At 52.4% G+C, this 13,644-nt stretch overlaps 2 protein-coding genes across 2 annotated transcripts; both read left to right on the top strand.

The window, feature by feature from the left end:
- Positions 1–2,408: 2,408 nt before the first annotated feature.
- PG986_014838 (serine hydroxymethyltransferase-domain-containing protein) lies at positions 2,409–4,219 on the top strand (the record flags this gene model as incomplete). The annotated part of the gene is made up of 4 exons (XM_066851060.1): positions 2,409–2,561; positions 2,661–2,811; positions 2,872–3,009; positions 3,081–4,219. 4 exons carry the CDS (start codon positions 2,409–2,411, stop codon positions 4,217–4,219), a joined length of 1,581 nt encoding a protein of 526 aa, XP_066693298.1.
- A 6,857-nt stretch (positions 4,220–11,076) lies between these two features.
- PG986_014837 (uncharacterized protein) lies at positions 11,077–12,524 on the top strand (the record flags this gene model as incomplete). Its single annotated transcript, XM_066851059.1, has 2 exons — positions 11,077–11,426; positions 11,489–12,524. The coding sequence occupies 2 exons, from the start codon at positions 11,077–11,079 to the stop codon at positions 12,522–12,524; spliced, it is 1,386 nt and encodes a 461-aa protein (XP_066693297.1).
- Positions 12,525–13,644: the final 1,120 nt, after the last annotated feature.

Here is a 13,644-nt window from a genome sequence, read left to right as displayed (position 1 = left end):
CGAATCCTGGTGCGGGAACAAGTTTTCTTTTTACCTTTAATTTACCTCGTTACCCAAGTTACCACTGCATCTTACATGCACCGTGTAATGACAACTTTGCCCAAGTTCCTCGCATTTAATATGAAGTATCGGAAGTCACAGAGGGTGCAGGAACAGCCCCAGTACCTGCATAGAGGCGGATTCTCTTACGCCCTAAATAACAGTACACGTATGTTTCCGACTAACATCATGATATGGCGACAGCGTTGGAGTAAGCCTTCGCCGCCTGGACCAAGCCAGTGGAAACTAATTTGATCGCTACTCCCGTAGCCGATATAGGTAAAGTGAGAAGTTGTAGTCCTCCTTGGTACACAATGGGTTGCTGTGCTTATTCTTAGCTGCGTACGAGCAACCGCGTCTACTCGTTGCTTGGCATGTCCCTCTACCAGGGCCAAGGGCCGCATCAAACAGCTGTGCTTACTTTATTCATATTGTTGGCTGGCCTCTTTGTTTTAACCAGTTGAGCCTGAACGGAATGCTCCCAAACCTAATGTGTGAATATTCTATTCCTGGTATGACTTCGGTCAATGTAGGTGCCCACGTCTTCCCACCAGGAAAGGGGCAAGTGTACGAAGTCGAGGACCTCTGACTTGTCGCTATTAGATCATTGCCATTAAGGAAGAGGCATGTAAAGATACTTGGTCTGTATTTACTCTCTTGACGGTTAAATTTTATGTCCGTATGCATCATGAAATCTCGTGCAAAAGAGGATTGCCCAACCCTACCTAGCCAGCATGGGATGTATAAATGTCTTCTTACCAACGCACAGAATGTTATCATTTGCCGCCTGTAACATTGCCCAAGGCAAGTTTAGAATTTATCCAAACTTCAACTGCGTATTGATCCAAGACTGCTATTCAAAGGCGCTTACGTTGGCAAATGCTTTGTCGAGGTCACTGGTTCCTCCACCACGCGAATCTGGGCAGGACTCAACTGGCGCGAATGGCTGCAAGTACGTCAAGACTGATCAAGGCCTATGCGAGCCGGACCGAGGGAGACCACAGATATTCCTTGCTTGTCCTGGCCATATTCCAGGAGCTTTCGGCAAACATCTCGGGACGGTTTAGTGACGGAGGCCCGGATCTGGGCCGGGTTTCATGACATGAGTCGTGGAGAAGTCAAGGCCTGAAGAATGCACAACCGACTAGCCGACAACTTATCATCAACCTCCAAGTATTCAACTTACTTCGCTTGTCATCGATGATCAAAGGGTTGCAGCAGGTGCAAGGCTTGACCAGGGAGACAGTTTGTCATCAAGGTCTTGGGCTGGGTGTTGATGGGCACCGACGTACACCCTTCGTTCACCAGGCCATGTCCAAATGACGACAAAACAATTTCATCCACAAAAAGACGGAGTATATTCTTGACCAAGCCAGAATGATAACACAGTTGGCATGCTTCACGGTGGGAGACAACCCTGGCTCAGCTTCTCCGGACATGGGTACGAAGGACACCCGTATCAATGGTAGTAACCAAAGCACCAACATGACCATGTGCTGTCTTTAACCTGATCGCATCTCTAACACTATTTCTAGAACTAAATATGTGAATACACACTGGGCCAGAACACTTGTCCAGGGACAGCCCGTGTGGTGTTTGCGGGGGGCATCATGAGTAGGAGTGTGCAAAGAGTGCTGCTGCTCACAGGCAAAGGCAGCCAAGAAAGATGAACAACATGAATTGGATCAGATGGTTTCAAATTGACCCTAGGGTGGTGAGTTGCCGCCGGGCCATATCAGCTAAGCTCCCGCGCGAAGCGGAAGGACAGCTGCTTGGTAATTCACGGCCTCGTCACTTCCAATTTTAGTTGTAAGGAAGGAAAGGAAGAAACCGTCGGAAATTGGCCGCGCCCACGATCGCGTTTTCACTTGTGAGCTCCTATCTAATCGGCACGTGACTGGCTTGCTTCAGTGGTTTGTTGACCTGACCTGCCCTGACCTGTGCTGAGCTTCAATTGAATGCTGGCTGAGCTTGTCCGAGCTCCCCTGCTCCCCTCAGTTCACTCAGTTCCCCGCTAACCCGATGGCTCATTGTCGGCAAGGCGGCCAATGCTGAAGCTCCTCCTCCACCAAAAAGCTGCACTAATAAGCACCTCGCCGGAGCAAGCGTAACCAGTGACTCCATTAATAGCTCGTCCATGAGCTTCTTAATACGGCCGACGTCGCTGCCACTCGATTAGCCCGTGGACCTACTTTTCTGCGAAAGCACCCGATAAGCCGCAGCATGGCATGGTGATTGATTCATGACCCTTGTAAGATAAAGCAGCTGCTTGCTCCTCCTGTCTCCTGTCATGCCATCTTGATCTCGGTCGAACGACGAACTGTAGCTGACTCCAGAGCCCCTCGTTGGTTTGTGATTCGCAGGTAGCAATGTCTCTTCCCTCTTTCCGAAGCACGCGATGTGCCCTCCGCACACTGCCCAGATGGTCAGCCGCGACCAGGACCGCAGCGGCAGCAGCAGCCCGGAACCCGAGCGCTGCTCGCCGCGCCCAGTCGTCGGTCTCGCTGGACGGGCAGCAAAGTGTACGACACATCTCCGCTACTACTACTGCATCTGCACCGGGCGATAACTCAGGAGATCATGCTATCGTTGGAAGACAAGATACTGACGCTGCTATCAAGTTACTCGCGGCCCACCTGCACAAAGCCGATCCCGCGGTCTACGATATCATCGAGAAGGAGAAGAAGCGCCAGAAGCACTTCGTTAACCTGATCCCCTCCGAGAACTTTACATCCCAAGCCGTCCTCGATGCCCTCGGCAGCCCTATGCAAAGTAAGATACATCGACAGGGGAAACAACTCAATTGAATGGTTTGGCTGATGCCACATGCAGATAAATATTCCGAGGGATACCCTGGCGCGAGATATTATGGCGGCAACGAGTTCATCGACCAAGCAGAAAGGCTATGCCAACAACGCGCGCTCGAAGCGTTCGGGTTGGACGAGAAGGAATGGGGAGTCAACGTGCAATGTAAGTGGTCCAAACAAGATGGCCGACTCGCTCGGTTTGAGTATTCCGCAGCAGACTGACATGCCAAATAGCTCTGTCCGGAGCACCGGCCAACCTTTATGTCTACTCGGCCCTCATGAACACCCATGACCGACTGATGGGCTTGGACCTCCCTCATGGTGGTCATCTGTCTCATGGTTACCAAACACCTACAAAGAAAATCTCCGCCATTTCCAAGTATTTCGAAACATTGCCGTACAGGCTGGACGAGGAGACTGGTCTCATAGATTACGAGAAGCTGGACGAGATGGCTCAACTCTACCGCCCCAAGATCATTGTTGCTGGCGCCAGTGCCTACAGCAGGTTCATTGACTACAAGAAGATGAAAGACACTTGCGATAAGGTCGACGCCTATCTCCTTGCCGATATGGCTCATATCTCGGGAATGGTGGCCGCCAAGGTGGTTCCGAGCCCGTTTACCTTTGCGGATATTGTTACTACGACTAGCCACAAGAGCTTGCGCGGACCCCGTGGGGCTATGATCTTCTACCGCAAGGGTGTGCGCAAGGTCAACAAGAAGAAGCAGGAGGTTATGTACGACTTGGAGGGTCCCATCAACTCTTCCGTCTTCCCTGGCCACCAAGGAGGACCTCACAACCACACCATTACTGCATTGGCTGTTGCGCTCAAGCAAGCAACAACACCGGAGTTCCGTGCTTACCAAGAGCAGGTCCTGGTGAACGCACAGTCTCTTGCTAACCGACTGGGAGAGTCCAAGAGCAATGGAGGTCTTGGCTACAAGATTGTCAGCGGCGGCACAGATAACCATTTGGTTCTGGTTGACCTCAAGCCTCAGCAAATCGACGGCGCACGAGTAGAACGTGTATTGGAACTCGTCGGCGTCGCGAGCAACAAGAACACGGTACCAGGTGATAAGTCTGCCTTGATGCCTGGTGGGCTTCGCATGGGTACACCCGCCATGACGACTCGCGGTTTCACCGCTGACGACTTTGTGCGAGTTGCCGACATTGTCGACCGGGCAGTCACCATTGCGTCGAGAGTGGACAAGGCTGCGCGAAAGGCTGCCGAAGACCAGGGTGAGAAGTACAAGCTGCGCTCCTTCTTCGACTACTTGGGCACTGGCGAGGATGATTCAGAGATTGTCCAGCTGCGGTCAGAAGTTGCCGACTGGGTCGGTACCTATGCCTTGCCATGGGATGAGTCCCCGTAAAGAGAGACCCCATTCTGTGGATAGGTGACATAGTGAGCGTTTTGGTTTTTTGGATCCGTATAGGGATTTCGTCATTGCGATTCCGGGAAGTGTATTTACCTATTATAGGACACGAAGGGTTTCAACACCATTGAGGCCTTCGCGTGTGAGCTCAACCCATCATCCGTGTCGTGTCGCAATGCCACATGCGACAGCAAGGTTGTGGGAGTGGGTTGCCTCGGAGGAACTTGTATCGTACATAATTGATACCGGAGTCTGGGTTTGGGCGTTGCTCCCTCCTTCCACGCACATGTCCTGTTTCTGTTGGCCTGCTGCTACCTAAGCGATGTCGCCGTACTTTCCATCACACCTGGCACCCGGTCCTTGGACGGTTGGAGGATCAGGATGTAGCTTTCTTTCGCGTCGAGCGGGAGGTGGAGAAATCGCATCATCGACATGGGATATGAACAACGCAAATACATGTTGGTGTTGGCTAGCCTCAATCTACCAAGTCAATTTATGGTGGTGACACAGCAGTAGGATGCGGCGCCGGCAAGGCAGTCAAGAGGCCGGGCGGCTCTGTCTAATGTGAGGTGACGCACAGATCGCACGATGTTCCACGACAGACAGTTGGCTGTGAGCTCTTCCTGTCTACTTACGAATGAATCCTTATGGCTGACTGGCTGTCCGTTCTTCTGGGCCGTTAGCCAAGGCCGGCCGTATTGCACGGTGATCTGGCATCCGGATATTTATCTGCGTTACTCACTTATAAGCCCTAGCATTTTCCTGCGTCAACTTTCCTGCCAACGCCCGACAATCTGGAACCCAATCGAATCCGGGGTATTCCACATTGGTAAGTTCAACCTTGCCGACAGTGTCTCCCTGCTTGTTTGAAGAGGATGTCAAATACAGTGGTGTCCACAGAATGTTTGCACTTCAGCCTCAAAAAGACGTTTCAAGGTTTGGAGTTTGGCTGCGGCATTTGTAGATCAACAATCTACACCCGGTCTATAAGGCATAAAAAGCCGGCCGGTCCGCCATGGATAGATTCCAAATCCTATTTCGGGCGCGATCCGCGAGTATCAAGAATAAGGAGACTCCGGCCCGGGTCCAAAGTCCCTCACGTCTTCAATCCTTGTTTTGGTTAGGTTGGAGTACTAGCAGAAATCGTACTCCCACATGCCTCGGCCGTCTTCGTCCTCTGATCGTTTCTGATGATAATACGTTGCAGATGAACTTTTATTGCCGCACCGTAACATCCTCGGCCGGTTTGGGATCTCTGCATGTTGGAGTGAGATCCTAGCAAGCTTTCCGCCCGACCCAAGCAATCAGGATATGCTGGTATGCAAGGCCGGAAATAAACCCTCTTTGTTGTTGTTTGGGCTGCTTGACTGCAGCTACTATGCGACAACTGACTGCCATGCAATGTATGCCATGTATGTGATTGTGCCAACCACCAGCCATACATATCCTACCAACCCAACGACCTCGATGCCGGATGAGGTCAGAACGTGGTACCATGCGCCGCAGTCATACTATTTGCAACGTAGGTCCCGTTATCAAACCAATGACAACTGTCTCGGTCGCCATACCGCTTCGCAAGCTGTGACTGGAATCATATGGATGTGATAAGAGACAGATATACGGTGCTGGGTGGTGGTAGAAGGTCCGAAACCCAGGAGGCTCATGTAATATACTTGTCTGCCATGCCATGTCAGCATGCAATTGCAGCCACGAACAGTTAGTCAGTAAAGTAAGTACATTCCCTGCCCTGTCAGACTTTACTCTCGACGGCATGCTGGCATGAGGTTGATTGCTGGACTCTGACTGGCTGCCCGGCTCCACGCCCGGCACACACACTTATTACTGATGCGGCGCATGGATCGAAGAAACGTGTACCGGGCGGGCAAGACGGCGGGTTCTTTTTTTCTTTCAGTTTCTGTCTTCCGCGCTCCCAAGGATCTTTTCGGCTTGTGAAAACGCGATCATTGCCTCTTTCGGGACATGCTGCTGATAGCCTCGCGTTGCCTCTTTCAGCCAACCAATGCTTTGCTGTTGCGTTTGGGTTTTCGAGCGGCCATACGGAGTATCTGCGAGCTGCCTCCTTACTGGTCTCGTCCGCCCGTCAATGGTTGGTCTTCCCTCTACTTCTATGCGCCCACCCGTTCCTTCTCGAAAGACTGGGACGGAGCCGAGCGGCCGCCAGTTGGTGATCAGCAGTCTTGCAGTGCGGGCGCCCACCACCACCACCAGCCATGTGGCTGGGTCCTGTTTCCTTGTTCTTGTTCTCTTGAGATGTACCCATGTTTGGATCACAATGAGCTGTGTAAACAAATGAAACACCATAAAAATCTCAACTTTCGTAAAATGACTTTTGTTGCCTCATAGGCGTGTCGCAATTCCTGAGAAACGGCGGTGATTGACTGCGCGCAATGCTCCAGAGTCTGCCAGTTACGTCATCGCAACCCACCTCGTTTACCGCAGACGCCCACCAAAAACATGGGAAAGTAGAAACCAGAGCAAACATAACGGTAACACATTAAAATCGTGATACGGTCTTCTAACAACTGGATGTAAGAAAAAATCAAAGACGTAACTACATAGGACAGCTGGCAGGCGAGGTAGATCACTTACGGTGGGAAAAAGGCCCGATAGCAACCAAATGTTTTTGATGGTGGCAGGTCGTAGAGTCCAAACGCTCTAACGCCCTCCTGTGATGCCATCACGGCCCCATCCTTTTCTCCATGCTGGGCTGGCAGTGGGTGCATGGTGACTTCCCTCCTGCGAATGTGGGACCTGGGGATATAAGCGTGCATCGAGATGGATGGTGTGAGATCGAGAGTAATGTATGTACTCGATTGTGATTGTCGAACTTATCCACTCCCCATACATACATGTATGTATGTACGTTGAGACACCCATAATAAATGGTTCTCTTCTTCTCCAGTCACTTACCCAGTTCTTCTCTCTTGTGGAGATGGGGGAGCGGCTGTTGTCCGTTAGGATCTGCTATCTGCCTACCCCGTATTAGCTATGTAGGTCAAGGACTGCCTGACTGCCTCGTGTTCGCATTGTCAAACCGACGATAGCGGCACATATCTAGCTGACGGTGTTGATCATTAATCGGCCTCTATCCGTATCTGATCCGTGAGCGGCTCTGCGGGCCTTTTCTCTCTCAGGATTTGGTAACGACGATCCGTGGCATGTGGCTGAGACAGGCACACCGTAGCAAACGGCCAAGTGCGTCCGAGATTTACGGATTGACGGTTGATTGCGCCCTGCCGCCCAGGATTCGCGATTGAAAACCACCAAATCAATTGGTGCAGGATGTACAGGAACCCGTACAGAACCGTATGAAGCCGCCCGCCGTAAGTTGCTTGGCGGTCAGCAAACGGATGCATCGATATTACTTGCAGCAGCAACCCCCACTAAACTTCGCCTAACCCATCTATTTCCTCAGCGCTGTTCGCTGCCACCCTTGCACCTTTTCTGTGATAAGATCGTCACCAGGCAGCCGGAGGACCCTTATCACATGCAACCTCATATGCCCATACCCTCCAATCCACTGGCAACAAACCACCAGAGAGCGCGCCCGACAGACAGACAGCACGGCAGCAGTACGCTCGCGTCTGTTTACATTTCCGGACTTCCTCACGTTTCGCTTCAGCACTGTAACTTCGGATTGTATCGACAGGTATTATGGTCTGTACCTTTACCTCTGGCAAGAGAGGATGTACAAGCGGCATGGAATCATACCATCTTCGCCTCTGTCGGATACTATTACTGTCCATCAGATGGATAGAACCATGGACGAGTAATTACACATAAGGCTCGTCGCAAGTAGCGAGGTCTCTGAGACCCAGGCTTGTAAATGATACAGGGGAGGATGCCAGAAACAAGCCCGTCGATGTGAGGCGCAACGACTTTGGTGCTCATCGCCACATTATTGAATGTCGTGAGACCTGGCCCTTATTAGGGCCCAAGTGATTTCTTATCAAGGGTTCCCCGTTCAGTGTATTCGGACGACAAGTGTGCAAGCCTAGTGTCCAGCTACACCCCCTTTGGCGGTCCGCGGTATCACAGACAAGTCATGTTCACATCAGAGGTTTGTCATCGTTGTTTGGTGTACGACAACGGGATATGCGACTGGGCAGATCACATTCGGTACGACAGAGCGACAGAGCTGGTGTCGCCGACGGCAGTACCCTTGCAGCACAGCATCTTCCTCGTCCTACTTATTGCGCTAGTAGCCTCTGGATGGTGCAGGTTCACCCCTTTATCCCCCTTCCGGCCAATGGCGGGTAAGCTTCACCGGCCATGGACGTTTTCGCCGCGCCGCATGGATGATAAAGCGCGTTGAATGACTTGGAAAAGTTTTCTTACTCATCAGGGATTTTCCAAACGATCTACAATTGTGGCAGTCTTGCGGTGAGACGGAGCAGACAGTACCGTCCTGTTGACGGTAAGCTCTAATCGCGTCAACGGGATTTCGTACCGTCTAGCAGCGGAAAAGCCTGCTCCAGAACCTCGATAACATGACAGGACTCTCGAGTCATATACTGACAGTGACAAGTAACAACGACAGATAGACGCAAGCGGCGTATTGCCATCATTGGGCTGTTTTTGGGGCCTCTTCCAGTCCCTAGAGCACGTGTCGGGGATCCGCCACGGCCTGGGGTATCGGATCGCTTATGTCGGTCGTTTTGCTTTATTCTTACTGACAAATCCATGTTGGTCGTCCTGACTTTGTTTGTGCCGTCCCAGCCGCGGATAATAGAACAGGTAAGCAAGGGACCGGGACCAACCGACCGAGTGGCCGATGCCCTTCTCCAAAACCGCTGCCCGCCGGCGGTATAGATGGGGACAGGAATAGCAGCAGCTGCCGGGTGGTGTGCTTTCTCATGTGCCAAATGGCGTGAATGGTAGGCTGAAGAAGACGTTGGATGTGACGGCGGCCGGCGGCCGGCGGCCTGTAACGACATGCTGCAGGGGGTGTTCAATCGGGAGGGGCAGGCAGTAGGCAGACAATAAGCAGGCATCAGTGAGGGGTTATTCTGGGCAACCCCTCGCTTGCTCCAGACTTTGGTTGCTCACGTCTCTCGGCCTCTCCAACACGCAACGCGCCTCACATGCCAATGCCAGCCTCTCCAGAGGCCGTGCCCCCGTAATGCAGTCGGCTTTGCGGAGTGCGCTTTAGTGGGGACAGAGCACTCCATCTAGTGAGATGTAACAACAAGGGTACGTTGTCTACGGAAAGAATAGGGTCGGTACTTTGCTGGACTTGGGCCTTGGAGGTCCCATCGTCACGTATGGGATTCTGCGTGCGGCCTGCTTGGGCCTGCTGGGGCTTCTTGTCACAACCCCACCACCACCCAATCTATCCCCAACCCCACCAAGCTGCTCTGGCTAGTCTGGTTAAGGACTATTTGACGTCATATCATGCAGCGGCCCATTGTTTTCTCCGACCAGGCATGCATCGCTTCCATGGTCCCGCCGCCGGTTTCGAGCAGCATCCAGGAACTACCTAGAGGAATCAATACATCCCGAGATCGACCACCAACACAGGGCAAGAGTACGCCAAGGTACATACAGTCAGATGGCATTTGACTGCCCTGGCCCGAGAATGCCATCAATGATTGGTCTGACCAAACACGCCATACATGCTTTCGGACAGCCTCAAGGTCCCTTGGCGCCACCAGGGGACTGAAAATTTTCTTTTGATATTTGGCTACCGCTTTGCTTAGAGCAGTCCCTTATTTGCTTGTGACGGCGAGCGGTCGACGGCCTGGATTGCAGAAGCCCGCAGCATCGTCGATCTAGTTATCACGGCGTCATAGGAGGGGCGTCAATTCGCAAGCAGTTACGAATGGAATCGATCCATGGAATCGCTCGAACACGGCCAACTTGATATGTACGGCATGGGCAAAGACGCTGTCTGGACTCTGGAGGGCCCTTCTTTATGACATGACCGCTGCAGGGCCCAGGGGTTCATGGAAAACTGGCGCCAAGTCTGCCGGCTGGACCACTCACACTCGGTCTCCTGCCCAGTCGGGCTATGGTGTCATCTAACATGTGGCCGAGTCATTCTCTAGCAAGCCACTCGAGCCGTATCCGACGAATACATCTCGGAGCTAGTACTGATTGACCCATAGATTAGCGACAGGCTAATGGAGCCTTGCATGCAACAATCAATCACTGATTATCAGCGGCAATTTGCAAATTCAGGATACACTCGGTCGACAAGCAGTTGACCTGACTGCCCTTTGCTTCTCGCCCGGGCGAATACTGCTGGATTCTGCAAGGTTTGGCTGGCCGGCCCTTGAACCTACATGGCGTACGGCCGAAGTACAGCCTACGTTCCCATGTCAAATACGGCCTTCTAACGAATGAAGTCTAACGGCCCTGGTACGAATCAGATCAGGGTGGATGTACACGGCGTCCTTCTTTGGCCCCGATACATGTACTCCTGCACAAGGCGACTCCACTGCGGTTCCACGCTGGCAACGGAGGTTTGCATGTTTACCTTGGGTATCTCTGGTTTCTGATCTCACTGCGCGTCGCCGATTAGAAAGAATACACAGCTACAACTGCCCTGCCATCCATGCACCGCGTATCCACCGTTTTCAAGTCTACCCACCCGTTTCCACTCTTTCCAACTCCCAAGGTGTTGATCGATAGATATATAATGGAGTCTCCCCGGACCTTCAGATGGATCTGTCTGTATTATCATTCTCCAGTCCATTCCGCATATCTCTCTACACCTCCCGACTTCAGCGTCGTGAATGCGAGCCTAGAGTCTATACCAATCACCAACAACTTTATCTTTTGATTTACTTGCGTGTCGAGTTCGTTCATTACCCCAAACTCAAACCTTCATCATGTCTCTAGCACCCGATAACCAGCACTACAAGCCCTCGTTCCACCGAGGAAGCTTTGTCGACGAGTTGGAAAATGCCCGAGGCGAGCTGTCCAAGAAGATGCTCCGCGAAGACCAACCCAGCCCCAGCTCTTCCGAATCGGCCCCGTCTCTGAGCCCGACTCACAGCGCAACCCCGTCTACTCCCCCGTCCGAGCCCATTTCGCCAAATGAGACTGGCGACCTCGTTGCAGACAGCTTCGCCTTCGCCTTCGATATTGACGGTGTCCTCATTCGAGGTGGCCGCGCGATCCCGGAGGCCGTCGAAGCCATGAAGGTGCTGAACGGCAAGAACGAGTACGGAATTAAGATGTAAGCTCTCGCTCACCGGCTTCAAGCTTATCATATCAATACTAACCCATTACTCTTACCAGTCCTTACATCTTCTTGACCAACGGTGGCGGCAAATCGGAGGCTGAAAGATGCGCCGACCTTTCCCGCCAGATGGAGATCGACATCTCGCCCGCTCAGTTCATCTGTGGACACACTCCCATGTCCGAGATGTCAACCAAATACAAGACTGTACTGGTTGTTGGCGGTGAGGGTGAGAAGTGTCGTCAAGTTGCCGAGTCATACGGCTTCGCAGACGTTGTTACCCCTGGAGACATCATCAAGCACAACAGTGCTACTACCCCCTTCCGCAAGCTCACCCCTGAAGAGCTTGCCAACTCTCGTCAGCGTGACTTCAGCGAGACTACCATCGAGGCCGTCTTTGTCTTCGCGGATTCTCGTGACTGGGCTGGCGATCTGCAGATCATCCTTGATGTCGCCATGTCTAAGGGCGGCCGTCTTGGCACCATGTCGGAGACCTTCGATGAGGGCCCACCCATCTTCTTCTCTCACAACGACGTCCTTTGGTCGGCTGCCCATGACGACCCACGCCTTGGCATGGGCGCTCTCCGTGGCATTGTCGAATACACCTTCAAGGAAGTCACCAAGGGAAAGACCCTTACCACTCAGGCGTTTGGCAAGCCCCAGATTGGCACCTTCGAGTTCGCTACCCGTCTCCTGAAGAAGTGGCGCAAGAGCGCCCACGGCCTGGACTCGGCGCCCGAGACAGTCTATTTTGTCGGCGACACACCTGAGAGTGACATCCGGGGCACCAACCAGTTCAACACCAAGGCCGACAACGACTGGTACAGCATCCTTGTCAAGACCGGTATCTATCAAGACGGTACCGAGCCATCTTACAAGCCCCGCACCACTGTCCCCAACGTCCTTGATGCTGTCAACTTCGGTCTCAAGCGCGAGATGGAGCGCCGCGAGAGGAAGCAACTGTCCAACAGCGAGCAGTATGCTACCACGATGCAGAAGCCTCAACTGACCGATCTGCCCAACTGGCTTTTGGACAGCTCGGACTGCGCCGTCCTGAGTCCTTCTGAGGAGCGCGCGCTTTCATGGGTCGCATGAGCAATCCCACCAATGCGACCGACACGATTTCACGATTTAACTGTTTTATGATACCAACCCTGTTATTCCCTTTGAACTTATTCTTACTAAACCCCGCCAACGTTCTGTTTCACATCTAAATTTCATAGAGCGTCTACGGCTAGACCAGAAGATGGCGCTTTTTCAAGCTTTCACAACTGGCGCAACTTGGGGCAATTTATTGCTACGGGTTTCCATCATTGGCATTAGGACCAATCTGAGTCTATTTGGATACAAGTGTTGTCACAATCATTGGGCGGAGTTCTACTTCCTTTCCTCTTCTGTGAAGGCGTGAGAAGCGCTAGTTCGTCCTACAGTCATTCTACCCATTACGAGAAATGAAGGACACGGGAAATTTGATGGAGTTAGCTAGATAGCGGAATGAAAAACAAGTAAAATACTAAAAATTGCCCATTGTTTCTGTGATACATTCTTGTAAAGACTCGTCTCTACTCAGTATTGACCATATTGAGTAACGGCGTTAAGTGACAGCGAAGAAGCTACGGCAAGAGCTTTCGACTCGCAGGCGCCGCATCGCGCCGGTCGGATTCTTGTCAGAAATTGATCGAGGCCTCCACGCCAACCAAAGAGAGATACGCCGAGTGGAAATTCCAAGGTTCTTTGACTTTTACCCGTCTCGGACACATGGCCACTAATCAATCCTGCGTAGGATCGCCGACTTTGCCGGCTGTGCCCGGCATGGTCGCATCAAACGACGGCCTGATATTGGGCGTGTTAGTTCAGGTAGGCAGGTAGGTAGGTAGGTAGGAGAGCCACAATTTCCGTCGAGGGACCGGAGAAACTTGCTTTTCTTGCATGGCCTGCATGAGTAGTGGGACCGTCCGTCTCTAAACCAAACCTGCCGCCGTCCCCTTCCTCCAGATTGTGATGGGCAGGGCGACCTCCGCAAGGCTATCATCAAGTCTATTCACTACAAGAGTCAACAACCTCATCCGTCCATCGGTACCCCGTACCCACACACATGGTGAGGGATGGGGGATTGGGGGATGGGGAATGGGGCTATGCACTTATGTACAAGGACTCCTCCTCCGCGTTTACCGCGTCCGTGGATATGGATGCTGGAATGGATGTAAGTAAGTCT

Source organism: Apiospora aurea (assembly GCF_038362705.1).
Source record: "Apiospora aurea strain CBS 24483 chromosome Unknown utg000010l_segment0_segment0, whole genome shotgun sequence".
Taxonomy (NCBI): Eukaryota; Fungi; Ascomycota; class Sordariomycetes; order Amphisphaeriales; family Apiosporaceae; genus Apiospora; species Apiospora aurea.
Note: the sequence above shows the minus strand (reverse complement) of the source record. Positions and strands in the feature narration are given on the sequence as shown.